This window comes from Phaenicophaeus curvirostris, chromosome 1, assembly GCF_032191515.1.
Source record: "Phaenicophaeus curvirostris isolate KB17595 chromosome 1, BPBGC_Pcur_1.0, whole genome shotgun sequence".
NCBI classification, from domain to species: domain Eukaryota; kingdom Metazoa; phylum Chordata; class Aves; order Cuculiformes; family Cuculidae; genus Phaenicophaeus; species Phaenicophaeus curvirostris.
The window spans coordinates 164,814,211-164,836,778 of NC_091392.1; the positions used below are offsets into that span (position 1 = coordinate 164,814,211).

General features: G+C 35.6%; 1 protein-coding gene across 1 annotated transcript in view; it reads right to left on the reverse strand.

Moving 5' to 3' along the window:
* SCEL (sciellin) overlaps positions 1–22,568 on the reverse strand; it is a 75,415-nt gene that overhangs the window by 16,240 nt on the left and 36,607 nt on the right. Inside the window, exons 5-11 of the mRNA XM_069879975.1 lie at positions 22,224–22,286; positions 21,847–21,918; positions 16,503–16,571; positions 14,542–14,607; positions 13,391–13,456; positions 11,599–11,631; positions 10,224–10,295 (exon numbers count right to left, since the gene is read on the reverse strand). Coding sequence (XP_069736076.1) covers positions 10,224–10,295; positions 11,599–11,631; positions 13,391–13,456; positions 14,542–14,607; positions 16,503–16,571; positions 21,847–21,918; positions 22,224–22,286 — 441 coding nt within the window. The remainder of the gene's footprint in view (positions 1–10,223; positions 10,296–11,598; positions 11,632–13,390; positions 13,457–14,541; positions 14,608–16,502; positions 16,572–21,846; positions 21,919–22,223; positions 22,287–22,568) is intronic.

Here is a 22,568-nt window from a genome sequence, read left to right on the forward strand (position 1 = left end):
TTTTTAATAATTCCTAGGGGTTATTTTTTTTTCAGAATCAGATAAATTAATTAAAAACATCTTCCGATAAAAACAACCAGATGGGAGCAGATAAAATATGCTCCCACCACAAGGCCTAAATATTACAATTTATAAGGTCCAAATGCTACACAAATGAAATAGTAAAACTACAGAAATTGATTGTAGAATACAGAAACTTTCTTTTGACTTATATAATTGTTGTTGTTGTAGGAACATTTTTCTGTCAACAATGAAGGAACTCCCTCAAGATCAGCAGGAAAGATTCTGGCTTTAAACTACAATGTTTTTAAGCTTTCACATGTATTTTAACATTCTTCCCAGGTGACTCGAAATTCACTTTACGTTAAATTCCTCCATTCAGTTTGCACTGAGTTTTCGAACAAAAAAAGAAGAGTTATCTAAAATAGTTCAACCTTGAGCAACTGCCTTGTTAGAAACCATGGGAAATAAAAGAAAAAAAGATTAGATTTACGGATTTCCAATAACTTAAGAATCATTCCTCCAGAAACGTGTTTACCGGTCCATATTAATCCTTGGTTCCTTTCTGTAGACTTTAAATCATCATGACTTTGCTGCCAACAGCATTTTTTCACTTCCTTATACATTATTTTCATTGCATTGAGTATCACAGTGCACTGACTGGCTCACAGGGAAGATTCTACTTGCTGTCTAAAGGGATAGTAACAAAAGTAATGAAAGTCTAGGCAACTAGCAGCCTGATTTAAGGAACGCTAACACTGAAAAGTCCTAATAAGTGAAGCTGTTGCGGCTCCAGATTATCATAGAATCATAGACTGACCTGTACAGCTATGCTTTATGCTTCCCATGGAACAAAACTTCTGTAAAAGATAACCCTTAAAAGAAATTAATGTCTTGCACTGGTAACAATTCTTGAACCTTTGCTCTCATGAAACATCTGCCTGACATGACTGCAGCAATTAATCAGGGCTGACATCTTGCAGTCTATTTGCCTTGAGGTGTCTGGGTAGTGCAAAGGGGAGGTCATAGGATATGCAACTTCAAGCTAGTGATTCAAGCTTAGTTCAGGTTATTAGAAGTGAAAGTTTGAGAGCTGTTATTTATAAAAAGATAAAATGTAAAGTTGGGCAAGCTGCAGGACATAGTGAATAAGTCAAAATTTATCTGATTAGGTTCAGGACATACTTTTGTTGATATTTTAATCTCTCATTGTTAGTAAAGCTAAAAAGAGGGCACCACTGCTGGTATCACCACATAATCTAGTCTCACATTAAAAAACAGAGTGGATCTGCAGTACAGAGCCTAAACAGAATTCCAGTTTGGGTTTCATGTGGAAGTTGTTAGCATGCTAAATATCAGCAGTACAATTTGTATCTTTTCTAACACTTCTAAAAGAGATATCAAATATTAAAGCAGGGAAGAGACTAGCCTATATATTCATACATTAAAGAAGCAACTTGAATATCAGAATATCACATGCAGTGAAAGGCTGTTGTGGAGAAGTCTTTCCAGTTGCAGGGTAAAGTGTCATTTGGAAAGAGATAAAGTATTTCAATGTCCAAGGCTTGCTGAATGGAATTCATACTTCTTACATTTTTCAGCAATTTTTAAGTATAGGTGATGATGGAAAACAGCAGCATGAAACTTCTACACAAAACAGTATAGACAAACTTGGGGAAATATCTTTCATATGTGGTCGGTGGCTTGTAATGGATGCTGACATTTTTCATAGGTCATTCCAACAGATGCCACCTCCAAGCATAGTATTTTCAGAGACAGTCATTGCATCACTGTGAACATTCTGCCTAGGGTAAGTATTTTTCAAAATGGATGAGAATGAGGTAGGTCAGACAGCCTGCCAGGAGGAGAATATATAGTTTGCTTCTAAATTCAAGAAGATGAAATATTTTAATATGGCTTCACACTGGATTTTTTTAGGAAGTCCTAACTCTGGAAAACAAATGTATATTTTTTTATTCTGTATAAAAATACTTGGAACAGCAGCACAGAGTATTTTGTACCACATTTTTGTACAAAAGGATCAAGTGCTGACAAAATTAATGAATTTGTTATAAAATAGAAATATTAAGACTTAGACTAATACCTAGGGGTGCTTTTTATCATCATTGAAATATAGGAGACAATTTGATTGATTTATTTACTTTTCCCTTTGTAAGTGACCACCTCCAGAAAAAATAAAATTATTCTGCCTTCAACATCCCCTTGCAGAAAAATACTTAAAATAGCACTACGAATCTACAAGAAATCCCCACTCTGAAGGGTAGAAATACCTAAGTGCAAGTGGGCCACAGAGGACTTCATACTATAATGTTGTTAACCATGAATTTTGCTGCTGCTGCCTGCTATTTTGCCTCTAGCTGCTCGTGTAAAATAGGATTAGGAATTTGACAACTAATGAAGAGAGTCCAGTGGAATAAAAGGCTAGCGAAGAAGATAAGTAGGTTTAGAAAAGCTGTCAAGGCAGGCTACATGCAAAATTTATGGCTTAGTTTAAACAGACATTCCTATTCCACCATATCTTGTACATCTATGCCTCTCAGATACAAACAAAAAGGGAAATTATTTAGGGCATATGTGACAAGCTGTACAGAAATCAGCTAAATTTCAGAAGCTTAATGTCTCTGACCCTGAATCAATCCCAACAAGAAAACTTTTAGGTTATCTGATTTTATTGATATTAGGTATCTAATGTCTTCCTTGATTTAATGCACAAAAGACCTATAGATATGTGCAATAATTAATCTTCAAAGGTATAAAAATGAACGTCTAATGTAATCACAAAGTATGCCATCTTTTTTCCTCTTGTGCTCTATATTAATATCTTAAAGAAATTGAGTTCCCTATATTTTGCTTTGACTTTTGGTCTGCATTTAATTTCTAACTCAGTTCACTTGAGATAAAGCTCTAATACTTTTCAGTCCTTCTGCTCTGTCAGGTATGTTTGTGAATCTCAGTTATTTCAGTGGATGGTAGTTCTGTAATTCTGGTTTAACTAGTGACAAGTCAGATCACCATCAAAAAAGAAAACACAAATTAATCCCATCCAGACATTCAAGCACAGCTAACAGTGGGGGTATTTTTGTCTTGAAAACATTCAGATAAAGTTTTGAGTGGCGTAGAAACAGGAAACACATGAACTGTGCCTACAAAAAGAGCTGTAGTGATGTCACTAGTTGTTTGATGAAAGCAATGAACACATTTCTGATGTTTGTATTTGCAGTTCTGGAGGCAATAAAGGAAATAGTCATGAAAAACAGGTTTTACAAAGTTTGATCACGTTATTCTGACTGTTCTTATGCTGAGGACAAATTGAAGTTGATCCTGGGCATATGTGGGAAAGAGAGTAAGAAAAGAAATTTTAAACGGACCCCAGCCATGATCTTGAACCTCAAGTACCAGGCAGGAGAGTATGTGACCCCAACTTCCTTTGTCGTTCAGTAATTGCTTATTTAACTTGTAATAGATTTTCTGAGCCCATTTCTAGTTCCAGATGTCCCTGATTCTTGAAGGCATTCTTGCCTTGTTACCTATAATTTCATCATCCTTCTTCACTGTTATACAAACTGTTCACATAATACCCAAGCAACAATGTGTTAGGTGCTATTTTATGGACCAGAAAACTGAAGGACCACACAAATTTTAGAAGATTTGCTGTAATGTCCTTAGTCAATGGGACATTTCATGTCAAATCCCAGGATGCTCAGTGAGTTTTCACATCTACTCACTCTGTCAGCATCAGCATAAGCAATACAGAAGCAGATCTGTTAAAGGAGTCACACAGAGTATTTTTATAGATTTCCATCTGTCTTCTGATTAAAAGCCCTGAACAGGATTATAAAAACTACTGGGATGACCCGCCAGTTCTAGTAAATTATATTATTAGATATATCTTTAATATTTCTAAGTGTTATACCAAACAAGTTGTGTCTGTTGTCGTCTCTTCAGTGATCTCTCCCAAATGACCTCCTATAAAGCATTGTAATCAGCAGTTTCTTCTTCTGCCGTGATTGAATATGCAAACACCACGCTAACCATGTTTGGCTAAAACCTTAAAGGCATTTCTGAAAAAGACAAAACAAATCAGTTGCCCACTTCCAAAACTGAACTAAAAGAGTTGATCCAGAATAGTGGCTCATGATCAGCAGCTCAAAGGAAGTGGTCAATGGGTCAATGTCTAGATAGAGACTGGTGACAATTGGTACCATCAGGGGTCTGTAGTGGGACCAGTACTGCTTCATATCCTCATCAACAACATAGAAAGTGGGAGTTTGTAGGCAACACCAAGCTGAGTGGTGTGGTTGACAGACCTGGGGGACAGCATGCCTTCCTGGAGGACTTGGAAAAGCTTGAGAAGTGAACTCCATGAATTTCAACAAGGCCAAGTGCAAAGTCCTGCAACTGGGTCAGGGCAATCCCTGTTAACAGTTCAGGGTGAGGGATGAAGGGACTGAGAGCAGCCCTGCCAAGAAGGACTTGGGGGTACTAATAGACGAAAAGCTGGACATGATTCAGCAATGTGTAGCCACAGCCTAGAAGGCCACCTGTATCCTGGATTGCATCAAAAGAAATGTGGCCGGCACGTCAAGGGAGGTGATTCTGCTCCTCTACTCCACTCTTGTGAGACCCCATATGGAGTTCTGTGTCTAGCTCTGGAGTCCACAGCACAAGGGAGACATGGATTTGTTGGAGTGGGTCCAGAGGAGGGCCACAAAAATCATCAGAGGGCTGGAACACCTCTCCAGTGAAGAAAGGCTGAAAGAGTTGGAGTTGTTCAGCCTGGAGAACAGAAGGCTTTAGGGAGACCTTATAGCAGCCTTCCCATACTTAAAGCAGGTCTACAAGATGGGGACAAACCTTTTCACAGGGCCTCTTGTGCTAGAACAGGAGGAATGGTTTTAAACTTGAAAAGAGTAGATTTAGATCTACTATGGCTATGAGGAAGAAATTTTTTACAATGAGGGTGGCGAAACACTGGAACCGGTTGCCCAGAGAGGCTGTAGATGTCCCATCCCTGGAAAAATTCAAGGTCTGGTTAGATGGGGCTCTAGACAATCTGATCTAGTGGAAGATGTGCCTGCCCATGGCAGGGGAGTTGGAACTGGATGATCTTTAAAGTCCCTTCCAACCTGAACCATTCTATGATTCTAATATATTAAGCATGTCAGGCATTTCAATGGGTAAAGCTTAACATCATAAGCCCATCTGAATTTTGATCTGCCATCCATGGCTGCTTTATGGTCCATGTATCAGACTTCATAATGAATAAATGAGAATGACTAAAGAAGTTCTTTGAGAAAAGAGTGGTATTTATTCTGAAGCAGGGTGCATTTCCTTCCACACTGCTATGCTCACTAATCAGTGCCAGGAGTCCTCATTCAGACTTTTCATCAATAATAGCCAAGGATGAGAGAACAGAAGAGCCTTGCAGTCAACTGTGAAAGCCAATTTATACTGTGCCAAAACTAGTGCAATGCTTAGCCCAGAGGATTTTGGAGTTAAATACAGAGGAAGAATCAGAATGTTTTATAGGAGGTGGACTGTGAAAGATCACTGTAAAAAGGACAACAACTTATTCACTTTTGCTTGGAGGATATGTATGAACCTGTATAAACTTTTCAGTTAGAAATAATGGGCTTGGAGCTCTTCACACAGGCTCTGCAGCAGCAAATCATTTATATCAACATGCAGAAAAACCATAAGCCAGCATTCCTCTGAATTACAAATCTATCAGGATTATGGAGCAGAAGGTCCCTATCATCAGGAAGTAAATTAATATTTTTGCTTGCTGCTGAAATGTAAAAATGTGTCATCAAAAATGACTGTATTAACTTGTACTATCAGAAAATTTAAAGCCACTTTGCTTTACCACAAGGAAAATTTGTCATTGTAGACAAAGCAAGATCTGGCTGTAGTTGTGACTACTGAATTATGGGTATGCCTACATGAGTTTTGTTTTAGTTTCCTTGCTTCCAACAGTTTTTGAGTGACACAAATGTCCTCCAAAGCATTTTAGAGGTCTGCTGAAGCATTATATAGTCTATAAAAAGTGGAATCAAATAAAAAAGACTTCACAATGGAAAAGTCACACTGGCATGGGAGTCATGCTTTCTAAATTTGGTCATATAAACTTTCGGCCAACCTAAGATAATTCTTTGGGATATTTCTAGTGGCTGTTTGGAAATGCCTGTCTCTCTCCATTAACCAGATTTCTCCTTTTCCTCTAGTGGGAACACATAATTGGCCAATGCCTCAAAGTGCACCTATGTGTTCTCTCTGTTTTGTGCTCTATGCAGCTGTATGACAATACAAGTTTTATCAGTAGATGTTAATTTAGGAGACCTGACATGATGATCTTAATTCTCTTGGTTGGGAAAATTCCAAACTGATACCAACTTGCTCATATATTTAAAGCAATTTGAAAACAAAGATCTATATCTTATTTATTCCACCCTTCACAGTTGCCAGATGTTGATAGACATTAAAAAGTATGTCCTTGTTAGAAGAGGTAGCTTATGCACAAGTAATTAATGTGTTGTTCTTTCAAGGTCTTTTAAAATGAAAGTTTGCAACACATCCTGGTTAAAATAGGAATAGCTTTAAGAAGGAACACAATAAAAATATATTTAGAGTATCAGCTCTACATTTGCTAGTGTTTGTCAGGGGTAATTATAGTGAATTACCCGTTACAGTATAAGAAAACTATCTATGGAACTAATATTCAGGGTACTGTACTTTATAGAAGATTTAATGCTAAAGATCCAAAAATGTAATATCTGCTTAATTATGTCAAAGAAATGTTCCTGCTTCCTGTTACCTCTCTCACCCACATACAGACAAATAAACAGCTGAAATATTTTCTTTAATCTAACTCTACTGTTGATGGCATATTAAAAAGACAAGCTTATGTGAAAGTTTCTCCAACATGCCCTGTGCTCCTACAGACTTAGTTATTCACTGGTAGCAGACAATCTCACTGCTTTAAGATGCTTTAAGAGCTGAGTGAGATCTCTCTCTAAATTCTTATATAGCCCCTGTTACTATCATCTCAGAAACTTCTCCTCAGGTATGTCCAAACCAAATTCTAATATATCTCTGCAAAATAAAAGATAAATTAATTACTTTTATAATTTGTGAACTCTCAGACAAAGAGCTTTCTGATTATTCTGCATCATTTGCTGGTAATATCTTTATTGCTGCACGGGTAAATGTGGCCCACTGTGCCAAATACCATAACTTTATTTATATGCAAGGAAGCAGCATTGTTGAACCCAAGTGAACTCCATATAAAAGCCTTTTATAGAAATACATGTTTTCACTTTCTAGCTGTAATCATTAATGAAAGATTGACTAAAGCTGTGTTAAACACCCTCAGGACGTTTGAAGTGGTTTAACATGATTGCCTACAGAACATAATTCTATAAAAAATGCAGTTTTTTAAAACACCTGCATTTATGGCTGCTACAATTCTGTAATGGAAAAACACCGAGTAAATTCTTGGCTCTCCTCCGAAAAAGAAATAAAATGCAGAAATAAGTCAATAAGCAGTGAATAAAAGACAAACTGAATAAATCAGAAAAATGTCTCTGTATGCCTCCAGTGCAATGCTTATAAACTTCTGTGTTTGTAACACAGAGACCTGATTTGAGCATGACCTTTATTGCTCTGAAAAATAAACTATTGGACAGTGCTTATCTTCACTTTTTCTGGACCCTAGCCTGCTTGTGTTGTCTAGTGTACCTACTGATCATAAAATGCCTATTCCATTCTGTTAATCATCTCAAGAAGGTTGAGGTTCTTATGTCCATGCCTGCAGATATGCTATATATTATTGTATACTCTGTGTTTTAAGATGAATGCCATGCCTAACTGTTGTGCTTGCAAACTATTGCTCTTTACTTTAATAGAATTAATGTTAAGCCTTGTGGTTTTAGCCAAAAGAGTTTGTATCTCACATCCTTTTTGGGTAGAATCATAGGATCATAGAATGACCTGAGTTGGAAGGGACCCACTCATCGAGTCCAACTCCTGCCCCTGCATAGGAAGACTCCAGAATTCACACCATGTGTCTGAGGACGTTGTCCAAATGCTTCCTGATTATCGTCAGGCTTAGTGCCACGACTGCTTCCCTGGAGAGCCTGTTCCAGTGCTCCACCACCTTCTGAGTGAAGACCCTTTTCCTAATATACAGCCTAAGCTTCCCGGGCACATGTTCCTGCCATTGCCTTTTGCCCTATCATTTGTTGCCATAAAGAAGAGATCAACACCCGCTCCTCCTCCTCTTGTGAGGAAGCTGCAGACCATGATGAGGTGTCCCCTCAGTCTCCTCTTCTCCTAGCTGAACAGACCCTTCCAAAAGATTTTGCTTGTATCATTGACCAATATGACAGAAAACCAATTTCCATTCTGCACTCCTTTTATAGTGAAATTAATTAATTATTCCGTTAACATCCATATCAGAACCCTGAGTGAAAGACAAATAATCAATTAACTATGACTTAAAAAGCATGACCTGAAAATCTTTCCATTCTAAGCAAAATTATAGGAAATTAAGGGATGTAAGATAAAACATTATTCTAACAAATGTTGTGGAACATAAATTATATATATGTAAATTCTAATATTATAATGAAAGTTGGTGAAAAAAATATTTTTCATGTAACTGTTTACTTCCGCTGTGTGACACAATAATCTTTGCACTTACATAAGAAGTGTAGCATTTATACTACATCCTTAATAGAAAAAAGGCACTTTTGCTGGCAGCTGCTTAATGCACTTTTGGTTAGCATAAATTTCACAAAAATCTGTGGTTTTGTGAAGCTGACACATCAGCAGCAGATGGATGACATCTGAAGTACCAGTTGAATGAAAAGGAATTAGAGCAGGAGTAGATAGGACTGAATTTTGCTCACTAAGATTACAGGCTACTTATAGTTTATATACTATCACAAATAGCTGTAGCAGCACGATGTTACCATAGAAACTTGTAGATCAGTAAAATATTCTTCCGGCTCTCCATCAATGGAGGGATGGAAATACAAAGCTTGAGACTGTAATGAGCCACTGGGGAATGATAAATGGAAACTGATGGAGGGTAAGGATTAAGGAAGACCTTAACAAGCTTTTACAGTGAAGAATAGCCATGACTCCCCTAATTAATACAGTGGCATATTTAATTCTCTGACAACTTTCGCATTTGTTGACACTGAAACACCGCTTTTCTCCTAAGGATTACGCTGTCAGACATGTTTTGGATGCTTTTATTAATTGCTTTACCCACTGGAGGCTTTGGGGAAGGGGAGCACAATTCAAAATAATATAGAATGTAGCTTCAGACCTCAGAAAACTGTACTTTATGACTCAAATTAAATAAAATTAGCTAATTTAAATTAATTGTAGTGTCTGCATCACTGAATATTCCCAGGCAGAAATGCAAAATGAGCTACTGTAATTCTCAGTGCATGTCTAGAAATCTATTTCTAATTCACTCACTTTTTAATTGCATATTCAGGCATTTTATTCTGGTCAAGGTCACAGAGTCAAATTCTTTGCATGGTTATTGCTGATGATTTTGAAAACTGTAACATCTTCCACAGTAGAGAACCTTACAATTTGATGGAATTTCAGTAAAAAAATAATTTAAAAATATGTCTTTTCCACCAATAGATTTCATGGTCTTCCATACATTTTCCAAGATACAGTAGTACATATGCCATCTAACTCATACCACAAGAATAAGTCCATCTGTTTAAATATACTAATTCTGTAACACTAAATGGTATATGTTGGGGTTTTACTATTAAAATGTTAACACTACAATGCACAAGGTTGGGGTTTTTCTACACACATAGTAGTGTGTAGATGTTACCTCTCCTACAATGAATTGAAGACAGAAGAATATATACAATGTAATGCACACTACTGCAATTTATCTGTTTCAGAAACATCTATATGCAGGCTAGACAGATTGAAAGAATGAAAAATGAAACATCTAACAGATGACTTAGAAAGTGAATGAGATGGAACCACAGGTTTGCACATCTAGGCCAATTGTTAGTAGCAGATAAATGCAGCATTTATCATACAACATATCCAAAAGAGCTCTCAAAATATGGAAATTAAACAAATTGAGTACTTAATATCACATTTATCTGATTTATCAATGTTTATACAAATATTGTTTTGATTATGTCTTGTTATGTTACCTTGCTCTAGCTTGATCATCCTCATCAGTCTTCGTTTTCTGAGGGGTCACCTGTTCTGAGGAAAAGGTAGCCCTGTAATAGGAATGGTGAAAACAGACTTAAGGCGTAAGAAGATATTTGAAAACACATTATATGATTAAAATCTATTATAATTATAGATATGTTTCTTACGAGTGGTCCCACAGAGAGTGTGGATTTTCTTAGAGAAACTTTGTTTTCAGTTTTTTTCTCCTTTTTATATATATATATAAAATGTGTAACTATATATATGTCATATAAAGAGCAATATATATAAAATGTATATATTCAAAGAATATCCATGGAAAGGGCTATGTAACACTTTCACTAGGTTACTGCATCCACTGAGCTTTTTGAAAAATTAGTATACCAAGACTGGCTGTTTTGCTAGTATAGATGTTGTATAATGATCATGTGGAGTTTCTTTACAGTTTTAAAATTCTTTTAGTAATAAAGGAACTTTAAAATACTTTTCTACTGCCTACTAAATAAATTTTACTCATTTAGTAAAGACTCACTTTTCACTTATTTAGCAAAGTACTCATTTTTTAAAAAAATTAAATAATAATTATAATTCCCTAATTTTGCTTATTTGTGTGAACACTCAGACTGGTCACTCAGGAATATTAAAATTTAAATGAATTATAAGAAATGGAGAAGGTGGCCAAAACTGCTGGAAATGACAGTTGCATGCTTTAGAGAATCTTTCTAATAGAATGGCAACTAAACTATGGTAAGTTTTGTAGCTTTCTTAATTATAAGCCATGAAATGAGAGGTTGGTTAAGTAATCTTTTCCTAGTTTATACCATGTGAAATCTTTATTTAATTAATGACTTAATTTAATAAATTTATTTTCTAAAATTAGAACATCCTTTGCAGACACTCAAATAAGTTTACAGCACTTTATGTCAATTCCTCTTATGTTAACTCCTGTTATTACAAGCCTTTGCATGTGCACAGCTTTTTCATTTACCACTTTCTTTTTCTTCACTTTGCTCATATGCTCTTTTTCACTCTCTTTAAAGAATAAATTTAATATAAAAGAGCATTTGTGTTAGCAACATTCATAACTATGGAACAAACATTATGAAGCAGATTTTAGTTTTTTATGCAACTGCAGTCAGTTTTTCAATTTGAATAAATATCCAATGGAATGTTCTACGTTGTGTGAAAATAATTACATTTCTGCAAGTCTTCTTTGTGCACTTCTGTGATGCTGACAAAGGAGGAACCCTTCCAGATAATTTATACAGACTTTGTATTACAAACAAATGTAAAATGATAAACGATAACATTTGTACACAGGATTTTGTTGCATTTCTAAATCTATTAAGAAACAAAGAACACAAGACATACGCCATTGGAGCCTCTGAATTTTCTGAAGCGATCCTAGAGAAAGAAAAGTGTAAATATTTCAGAAACCAAGAAGTATTGAAGCCCTTTGCAAGATTTTAGATCAATCAATAGCAATTAATTTTACTTTTCCTTCTTCCCATAATGACATTATTCTTTGTTTGTTAATGTGGAACATAACATGTTTAACTCTAGTCTAATCTAGTGGGATGACCCTGCCCATGGCAGGGAGGTTGGAACTAGATGATCTCTAAGGTCCCTTCCAACCCAAACCATTCTATGATTCAATGATTCTATAACTGAAGTAGCATAATACTAAATTCTAACCATATACATTATATATTACTAAGACAATCACTCTTCAAACAACATTCTCCAGTCAATCACACTGATCAACAGTGTTTTGTTTTCACACCATTCACAACAAAAAACTCAATTACAGTGTGCTGCTTGTATTCTTAGTTTGAATGGCAATTTCTTTTAAATGTTCTATAAAGTGTGCTTAATCAGCTTGGATCTGAAGCAAAGCACTCTACAAAGTTTACACTTCAGGCTTGACCATAAAAGACTGGACTCAGGTCTTAGAATCAGAAAAGGTAAGTAAATAATAAAACTGACCAAAAACCCCCACAAACCCCTGATTGCTGAACTCCCTTCGTGAGGATAGCAGAACAACCAAACATTCTTATATTTCCTATAGGAAAGCTTTTTACAGGGGCCCTTTGCCAGGGAGAGTAGTTGATAGGGTGAGAGGTAGTGATTTTAAGTTGAAAGGGAGATTTAGAGTAGATATTAGGAAGGAATTTTTTCCTGTGAGGGTGGTGAGGCACTGGCACACCTTGCCCACAGAAGTCATGGATGCCCCATCCCTGCAGGTGTTCAGGGCCAGGTTGGATGGGGATTTGAGCAATCTGGTCCAGTAGAAGGTGTCCCTGCCCGTGGCAGGGGTGTTGGAACTGGATGATCTCTAAGGTTGCTTCCAATACAAACCATTTTATGATTCCATGAGTCTATGACTGAAGAAAAAACACAGCTCTCTGCTCCACCCATCTTTAAGACTGATAGTGACCTTTTACAATTTTGGTTACTAACAACTATGCACAGGACTTTTTTTCCTGAAATTCACAGGCAAGTAAAAGGCTTTCCTTTGGTGACTACTATTAGTTATAGCAATATTCACAATTTGAAATAGCTTTCACATCTTCAAAGCACTTTTAAAAGAAAAACGAATTAATCACTTAATGCCCACCACTGCTTAACCAACTGCCCTTGGTAACATTGTTAATGATTTGGGAAGGATAATGAAAGCTTCAGAAAGAATATGCCTGCATTTTAGTCTTCTCTGAACTATGAGAGTAGAAGAGTAACTAGATAATTAGTGTTCAGAAGGACACAGGAATTCCAGGTTTTTGTAGGAAGCCAGGCAAATGCCATATAGAGGATACATCCTATCCTGTACTTTCATAATCACCGTGATCATAGAGAGATACCGAAAAGAATACAGATAAATTCATCATAGTTGACATATTAAAAATATCTACGAATCACTGGCTTAACAGAAAATAAACTGTGCTTAGGTAACCTCAATTTGCTGGTACTCCCTGTACTCAGACCTCAGTCTATGCTAGGCATCAAACTGCTAAGAGCCCAGACCACTACATAGAATGGGATACTGTCTCTTCCCATGCCATTTTACTTCTCAAACTCAGTTCCTCAAAGAAGTGCTCTGTTGGCTTACCCCCAAAATCAGCTTTACCCAAGAATTAGGAAATAACTAATGATCATCAATACTTACTGTTTAGTGTCCACTGTTTCTGTTGTGGTCTTACTACTCGAAACTGGAGGAGGCATCCAAGATTGCCTGTCAGTGTTAACAAGTAATTTTTTGAGTATTAGTTTAGTGCTATGAAGAGCATACTCTGAACGTTAAAATGTCAGAAGTGATGTAGAAATACTGGGAACATTTCTTAAATTATTATTATTTGGAGATACTGCATAGACATATGGCATAGACTAGGGTTTTTTTTTCCCAGATAAATAATATAGTAATTTTAATTATCATTGTGACAACTATATTTGCTGAGTCTAGGTGGTCTTTTCTGCAATCTGAATGGATCGTTCATGGGAAAGACAACCAGATAGAATTCACAAAGGAAAGGGTGTCAAGTACAAACCTAGGAAACACATTTGGGCCCGTATTAAATGTTACGTATGAATCACAAGCACTTTCAGTTCTTTTTTTTTCCCTCAAAACTATCAATCCAATAATTGTTCGTGAGAAAAAAGCAATCGCACTATAAATGATGCAATTCAGTGATGATCTTTCCCATCTTCAAAGAGCCTGAAGAGAACTACTGGCCTGAAACTGCCACAAACTTCTGAGCAGGTAGATTTTTTAATATGAAGACAATGATGTCTTAATTTCCACTTTCATAATATTACTAATCACGTTTTTTATACAATAAATATAGAAGTGAAAATCACAGACAGAATTTGGAGATGGGAAGGCTGCATCATCACCAGTAGTTCATTTTAAACTAAAAATGTACTTCCTATACACTGTTTTTATTCTTGCTCAGCTAACAAGGGTCAAGTTTGGCATCATAGATTTCAGCTGATCGCAGTTACAGTGAGCTACAATGCTTTCAATTTAGACACCAAAAAGGCATATGCTAGCTGAGTTAGGGGCTGTAGCAAAGAATTAGCATCTGTTGTGCTATGTCTACCAGGCTCACAAAACTGACTCTACTGAGACAGCCTTGCAACACTGTTCTACCATGAAAAAAAGCCAAAGCATGAGGAAGTTTAATTCTCGAAGCTTACTAAGGAGTTAAAGGGTGCTAGAGGAGGAAGTTGGTAATTTTTTTATGTAATTGTGATATATTACTGAAGTTTAATAGATTGCAACCTATCCTCTGACAAGTAAGTAATGGTGGTAATGAATACCTTTTTTTCTTGTTTGGAGAAGTTGTAGCAGTGTTTGTGGATGCTGCATTAGGATTCCAAGACAGTCTGTTAAAGAAATATACTTAATTCTTTCATCTTCAATATGTGCATTATTTTAAATTTAAAAAAAAAACAATGATAAGAAATCATGTTTCTGTGTGGTAAATGACATGACTATGCTAATATGCCAGCTGAAATTTTGGAAATACCTTAAAGAGTACAAGATGTTGGACACCTTAAGTAATTCTGATGCTTAGAAAACAGATAGTTTTGATATCCAAAGTAATTTCTGACATCTGAAAATCTTGCCTTCTGTACCCACACTTCAGTCTCCAGCCACTACAATATTCGTATCCTTATTTTTCATACTTTAAATTTCATGTTTATTATTCAATTATGTCAATGCTGTTCTGTTTCATGATATGCCTGTAAAAGGTATCAGTATTCCTCATACTTCTAACTATATAAATTCCAAGCCAGTGATTTTTCTCATGAAGTTCATAAAAAAGTTAGCCTTTTGTCCTCTGCAATTCTTACTGTAATGAGAATATCTGAAGAACAGAGTTTTAAAAATAATTTTATGGCTCTCTGACAGGAAAAAACATATACCATTTAAATCTCACTGAAGTCCTGCTTCAGAATTCATGATTGGTATATTAAAGAATCATCTCTAGACAAAATAACATGAGATCAAATTTATATAACGTTTCATGTGTCAGCATCACCATGATTTACAACATAATGGTGCAAAATCATGATTTGAAAGAATGACCTCACTTGAACTTTAAATGCTAGAGATACTCATTTGCTCTTCAGAGTAATATGTCAACATTTCACAGGATGACATTTAATTGCCATCCTCAGTCTTCACTAGCAACTATATTCACTGTGATTTGGTACTGAGAGAACACTACTGACGTTGATAGAAACACAAAGAGGTATATTTGTTCCTTTGCCCTTAGAAATGTGATGGCTAAGCTTTCCTGACTTTCTTTTTTCTAAATAAAAATTTCAATTAGGCAGAGATATGAATTCTTTAGAAAAGAAAGATTCATCGTTGTGCAGTTACTTTACATACACAAAGTGGCCATCTCTGAAACATAACAACATTTTTAATGGCATGTAAAAAATTTCACAATTTATTTTAAACTAAAACTTCATTTCAAGCTGCATTAGTTAAAAAAAATTACTTTCTGAAAAAAAAGGACAGCTTTCCACTGGAAAAAACAGTGTGTCTATCAGAATAAGTGGCTTTTATTATTTAGTATTCAAGTTTTCCATTGGCAACATTCAATGGCATTTTCCACTGAAAACCTTAATTATAATTTTTTCTAGTATTCTTTCCTCTAAAATACGCACTATATTTGGTAGAATTCATACAGACAACTTTAGAGCTTTAGAGCATACCCACACTGGACTATTTTCAAAGCATCCTTGTTCTTTCTTTTTTCTGTATTTAAAATAGTGTTTTTCTTAAATAATTGCTATGCTGAGTAAATGTGTAATCTGAGCTGGTGTCTTTTTTAATCTACTTGGGGAAATAAGCATTTTTAAGGAAAATTCCTCTTATTCTAAAGAAAACATATGAGTGACATCAGATGAACTGTCCTCCAAAAGATACCTTTGCTCCCCATTGGCTATAAAAATAGTCTATGATAACCTAGATATAGATGTCTGCATTTGATGTCAGGTGGAAAAATGAAGCCTACTATTAGGTCATACACCATACAAAATAATTTCTCTGTACGTTCTTGGTATGTACATGTAATCAGAAGTTATGATAATATATAATACTTTTACAAGAATGCATGATAAATGATGTATGATACATAAAATCATAGATCTCTAAGTTTATCATATCCAACCATCAGCCCAACATCACTGTGCCTACTAAACCATATCCCAAAGTTGTTAAAATATAATACACAACAATTAGATGAGAAAGTTTCCAAAACTCATACCTGTTGCTTTGTTTGTTATTCAGAGTTGGGGACTTATTTATTTTATTGTCATCACTTCTGGCTGGAATTCTGTCAAAACCACAGAAATTATTTATGATGCACACTCTAGATAGTTTTGGGTATTTTAAACAAAAACCAAACAACAAAACACTTTCAATAAAGTTAAAAGATGGAGAATCACTTTGCCCTGTGTACAGAACAAAAATTCCCCCGTACCAAGACAGGTGTAGAAGAGAAGAACAGAATGAAATTAATAGAACAGAAGCTGAATTAATAGAAATTTAGCACATTAACATCTGAAGAATCTAAGTAGCTCAATGAAAATAAACTATTTCAAAAGGTTATATTCAAACACTAATTCATGTACTCTATCGAGCCTCATTATTGTTAACGATTTATTACGACTCCTTTGAATTAGACCACAATATTAGAAAGAAAGCAATGTTCAATCGAGCATATAAACCACTCCCTTTCCCACTCCCTCGCCATCCCTTGAGAGATGTGAGTCTCATTTTCTTCACAGCCTTTAAAGATCAATGTGATTTGAAAATATTCATGTGTAAAATCCCTGATAAAGCATGGTAGTGACCTACAGGAATAACATCTATCAAAGAAGTTAGACTATTTGTGCTTGAATTTATTTTATTAAGCTATGAAATACATGCTAATAAACAATCATAATTTTCAAGCTCTTAATGGATTCTGCAGTTGCTGCCTAAAACCCTTCTGGATTTTCATGGAAAGCACAATATATCTGTCATAGCTGAAGCATCTGAAGTGCTTATTTTATTTCAACATTCTTCCCATATATGGACTATCACTTAATAAGAATGGAGGGCTCCGAAAAGCTCACATATAAAGTGATGTACATGGAAATAGATAACAAATACCAAGTTGAGAGGGTTATCTTAAATATTTGGTTCGAACAGCTGAAACATATTCTGAGCTCTTATTTACGTATAGAATCACTAAGTTTTAGTTATCTACTCCTGTCTATAAACTGAAGCTATAGATACAAAATAATTAATGCTAGAACTACAATGCACAAAACCTTTTGCATCCTGCCTTCAGCCAAGTATCACAGAATACTGGTGTTTGTAATGAAAAGCCACCAAGGGAGCTCTGTGACACAATCTGCACCAGCATGTGCTTTGAGGCTTTATCAAATCTTAAATTTAACTGTCTTGCACCACTGGCAGCTTGGGACTGTGACTGGCAGTTACAGTTACTCGAAAGATCACTAGAGGTCTCACTAAACCTGCTAGCATTACTACAGATGCAAACGTGCATTACTTCTAGTTCAGAACTATCCCATGAATCAGCATTTCTTTCATGTTTTGTTTCATATTTTCAAGATTTCAGCACAACACTTTAAGCAGTTTTGTCTTTGCTCATTTTAAAGACTTGAAGGGTCCATCTGGCATCCTACTCCATTGCTGCCCCAGGTAGCAGAAGCTTTGAAAAAAGTGACAGAAGAAAGGCAGCTGCAACGTTAATTTCTCCTTGTACAACTTTTCAGCTTCTGACAAGCAGTGATCAAAGAATATCCTCTATTTGCACCCAGAATGCTGTCTCCAGCAAATATCTTTGGCTCAATGATCCATCTTCCTATGTGTTTTTCGGACTCAATTTACATTTCTGGATGCGTGTCCTCTACAATATCCTGTAGTTTTGAGTCCTACAATTAATATATGTGATAAGGGGAAAAAAGCATGGGTTTTTTTAATATTTTTTCCTTTCTTTTTTTTAAATCATTACCTAAACATTTCATACAGTATCTCATTCTTACACTGTAACAAACAGAAAGCATTCATTGCTTAGTCCTAGAATCATAGACTCATAGAATCATCTGTGTTGGAAGGGAGCTTAAAGATCATCCAGTTCCAACCCCCATCCCCATGGTCAGGGACACCTTCTACTCAGCCAGGTTGCTCAAAGCCTCATCCAGCCTGGCCTTGAACACCTTCAGAGATGGGGCAGCCACAACTTCTCTGGACAACCTGTGCCAGTGCCTCACCACCCTGAAAGTCACTTTCCTTATATCATAATAAAATAATACGTATTTTCTAAGATGAGGAAGCTTTGTCTCTTCACACATTCCATGTATTAAAGCTGTTTGATCCCTGTGATAATCCTTTCTCCCCTTTTTCTTCATTTTTTTCTGGTTCTGCTTTAGTTTCTGCACATAAGTAAAATATTGCATGTGATGTTCAAGATGTGCAAAACAGGTTCGTATCACAACCAAACAGTGGTTTCTGGTTTGTTCTCAGTTAACTTTACAGTAATTTCTACCATTCCAAATGATTAGATTATTAATAAAGCAGACAATTAAAATGTCTCATTTGCTTCAGTCCCTTCTCTACGGATCTGATTGCTATAAATGAGGTTAGGATTTATTCTTCCTGGAAGCTATTCTGGAATTAGTAGCATTTAATACTTGGAAAAATAGCAATGTAATTTTCATTGTGGCTATTTTATTCTTTTGTCAAATAATTAGTTAGTTGCTAATAATAAGAGAGAAAGAAATGGATAAATAAAACTTTTCCTCCTATCCAGAAAGGTTGTTTGCAATCATCTGCGTGCTGTCTGAGTTATGATGTGTAGATCTACGTGTCAGTACAAGTATATGCACATCTGCTGCTATCAAGCTATGGATTTCTGCCAAAAACTTAAGTGTGTTTGGTGGGGTTTTTTGTGCTTTCAGCCAGTGGTGTAATTCCATGTATCCATCTGCAACATCTGTTCCAGATTCTTAATTCTGCAACTAATGCTCAGGTTTGGTAGGTATTGGGTTAGACAAAATTTATATCAAACCTATCTTCTTTGAAATTAGCTAAGGCAGTATCCTGGAAGAAAAAAATCTGTGCTTAAAATGTCTTCTAGATGTGTTTTCACTGTCACATTTACACATGCAATGAAGAGCTCAAAATTACTCCTACACTCTTCTGTTTATTTTGGAAATTTTTTAATTAAAACTGCCATTTTAAGATGTAGCTATTGAAGAGACATTCATCCACATAGATCCAGATTCTTTTATCCTAGTCTTTTGGAATATTACAGAAGAGATACTAATCACAATGATGGGAAGATGTTCAGATCTCTGTCTTGAAAACAGGTAACTTCTCAGACATTTTGCAGGATAGAAGACTACCATTTTACAGCATCTTAGCTAGATAAAAATTATTTTCCAAATAGACAACATGACTTAAAATAAATCCTGTGAACAGTTCTAAGAGATCTCCAATATCAAGTCGATTCTTCTCAAGAACTGTCTGCTAGAAGCACTCCTTTAGACTTTATTCTACATCCCAGGAGCATGCTCCATTTTCAGCCCTGACTTTTAGTTTTGAAAGAATGCTTCTTTTTAATAAAGGTGACTAAACAATATAGCTGTTCTACAAGTTGGTCTATTCTAAGCTTGGAAGTTTGTGTTACGGTTGCTCTTGCCAGAAATAATTTATAAGAAAATAAGGGAATTGCACCCCATGGAGAACATCTTTCACAGAGGAAGCAGAAGTACCAAATTTGACTGCAAGCTACAAAAAGATGCTAATAGAAAATAAATTACCACACCCTTCTATGCCTTAGGTTGCAAGTTTGAGGAGATGTAGAACACGTGGTCATCCCTTACACAAGTGTCTGCTAGCAATGGGTGTGCACAAATTAATCCTAGAATGGTTATACTTGGCAGTTTTGGGAATATCAGTGATGAGTGAGGAAAAATAAACAACATGACAGCAACTTCCTCATTGTAATAATTTCAAGATAGAACCATTTATGAACACATTCTGCACTAGTTATCAGAAGTATATATTCACACCTATAATCCTTTTTTTGGATTCTCTGCCATCTGTTGCATATTAAGAACAATTTATGTTAGATGTTTGTGTACATGAAAACACAAAGACAGTCAGTTTATAACTTAAAATAATTCAAACATCTTAATATCTTGGCATAAAGCAAAAAGACGTAGGTAGGCAGAGTAGAAAAGGACAACACTGTTCAGCAACACTGTAGAAAGTGGAATTGTCCTATGACTTCTAAATTAGTCATCAGGTCTCTATGCATGACTATCAAGCCTTAAAAATTGTTTTGAAGTCATACTCTACTTGAATTTCCGAAGGGCTTCATAGAAATTTGCTTTAAGGACTCTTACATAAACTGATATCTAATGTCATAATAGAGAAGGTCCTTTCATGCATAAATAACTGGTTGAAAAGTAGAAAACAAATTTTTGGAATAAACGACTATTTTTTCAAAGTAGAAGGAGGGATTTGTAGAAGACCTGTGTTCTTACATATTCTCACAAATTATCTGGAAAAGAAGGGAAGTGAGATGATGCTGCTTGCCAATGACACTAACTCATGATAGGCAAAACAAATGCTGACTAGCAAGGTTTTCAGAAGTCATCTGCTAGCATGTCAGATTTCTAAAATGGCAGATGACATTCACTTTTCTTAGATACAAACTAGTGTCTGCCAAGAAAAACAATTGATATCTGAACCAGCTGTTTGCACTCGGTAAAGAGGTCTTAGAGCAGGATTCCCCAGCCCGTGGAAGAATTGATAAAGGGGTGATATCACACAGCTCTATAGCCTGTTCTGTTCCAGACTTCTATGGAAAAGGTAAAATTTATGCTACTATTTTCCGTTGTTTCTTACAACAGAAGTAAGGATCATCAAACAAAATTACACAGTGCCAAGACCCAACCAAACAAGTGCACTTTTTCCATGGTGTGCGTTTAAGTGCATCTACTCATAGTCTCAGCATGCTTTTGACACCAGGTGTTAATGGGAGCTGAATTTTGGAGATGGAGGACACAGAAAAAATCTGCAAACACAGATCTGATCATGTCTTAACAGTGGTGAAGGCTGAAGAGGGCATTCAAATTAAGTGTCTGTATGATAAATATATGAATAAATATATGATTCTGATATTTCTACTGATCATTATATGCAGTAGCAGCAAGGATTTGCAAAGAACCAGAGACTTAGTCATGTTCTACTTATCTATTGGAGACACTAATTTCATTTATAGTTTGAGATGCTGGAAACTGTGGAAGAGTGGGTGTTATCTGTACAGAGATACTTATATTTATGAGGACAAGAATACACAGAAATTGATACAGAAAGAGAAGAGCAAGATGTCAAAAGAACCTTCTCTCAAATCACATTCTCATTTATCTCGTTAACAATTCATGCAAAAATCATTCAGTCTTCTACTTAGATGCTTAATAAATAGCAACATTTTTTAAAGACCTGCTGATTTCTTTCATGCTTTTATTTTTAAAACCTTTCACAGGTATGAGAATCACAAAATAAAATACGTACAGAAAAAAACTTACTTATCCAAGTTAGTATCAGACCTGTATCGTCCAAGTACAGCTTTCTGATCTTCCTTTTCATTTGTGCTACTGCTATAAAAAAGGTTAGAAAGCCCACTTTGGTCACTGTTTTTACTAAACAACTCATCATCAATAAAACAATATATATGTCTTGAATTAAGGTATCATGCAGAATTTCAGACTATCCTATTGTCAGCAGATCCAGCCCTACAACCACTGCCATCATCGACAACAATTATTGACATAGAAGTCAGATATACAGTGGAAATATGCATAGATTAAAAGTAAACAAAGCTCCTTCTATAAACAGGATATAATGAAATACTCAATTTTCTTTAACAATATCATTAGAAAAGTGTTCAAATACTCTACTGTACCTGTTTAGGCTATCCTGGGACTTGTATTGATTAAGCACAGCCCTTCCATAGTTTTCATCAGCACTTCAAACAAAAGAAAGACAGTGGTTATTTAAAATTTGAATATTAAAGATGGAAAACTGTTTCTAGACAGAAGACTTCTGCCGTCAATCAGATTTCACAGCTGTCCTCTACCAACATAATCACACCAGCTACAGATCTTTGCATTTTATGACTCCAAACATTTTAGAGTAAGAATTATCTCTTCCCACATGCTGTGCGCAGAACAGATAATGAGGGCATGGTCTAAAGGTGGAGTTTCTAGTGTAATACAAGTCCTAGTTTGCATTCCAGTAAATCTCAACT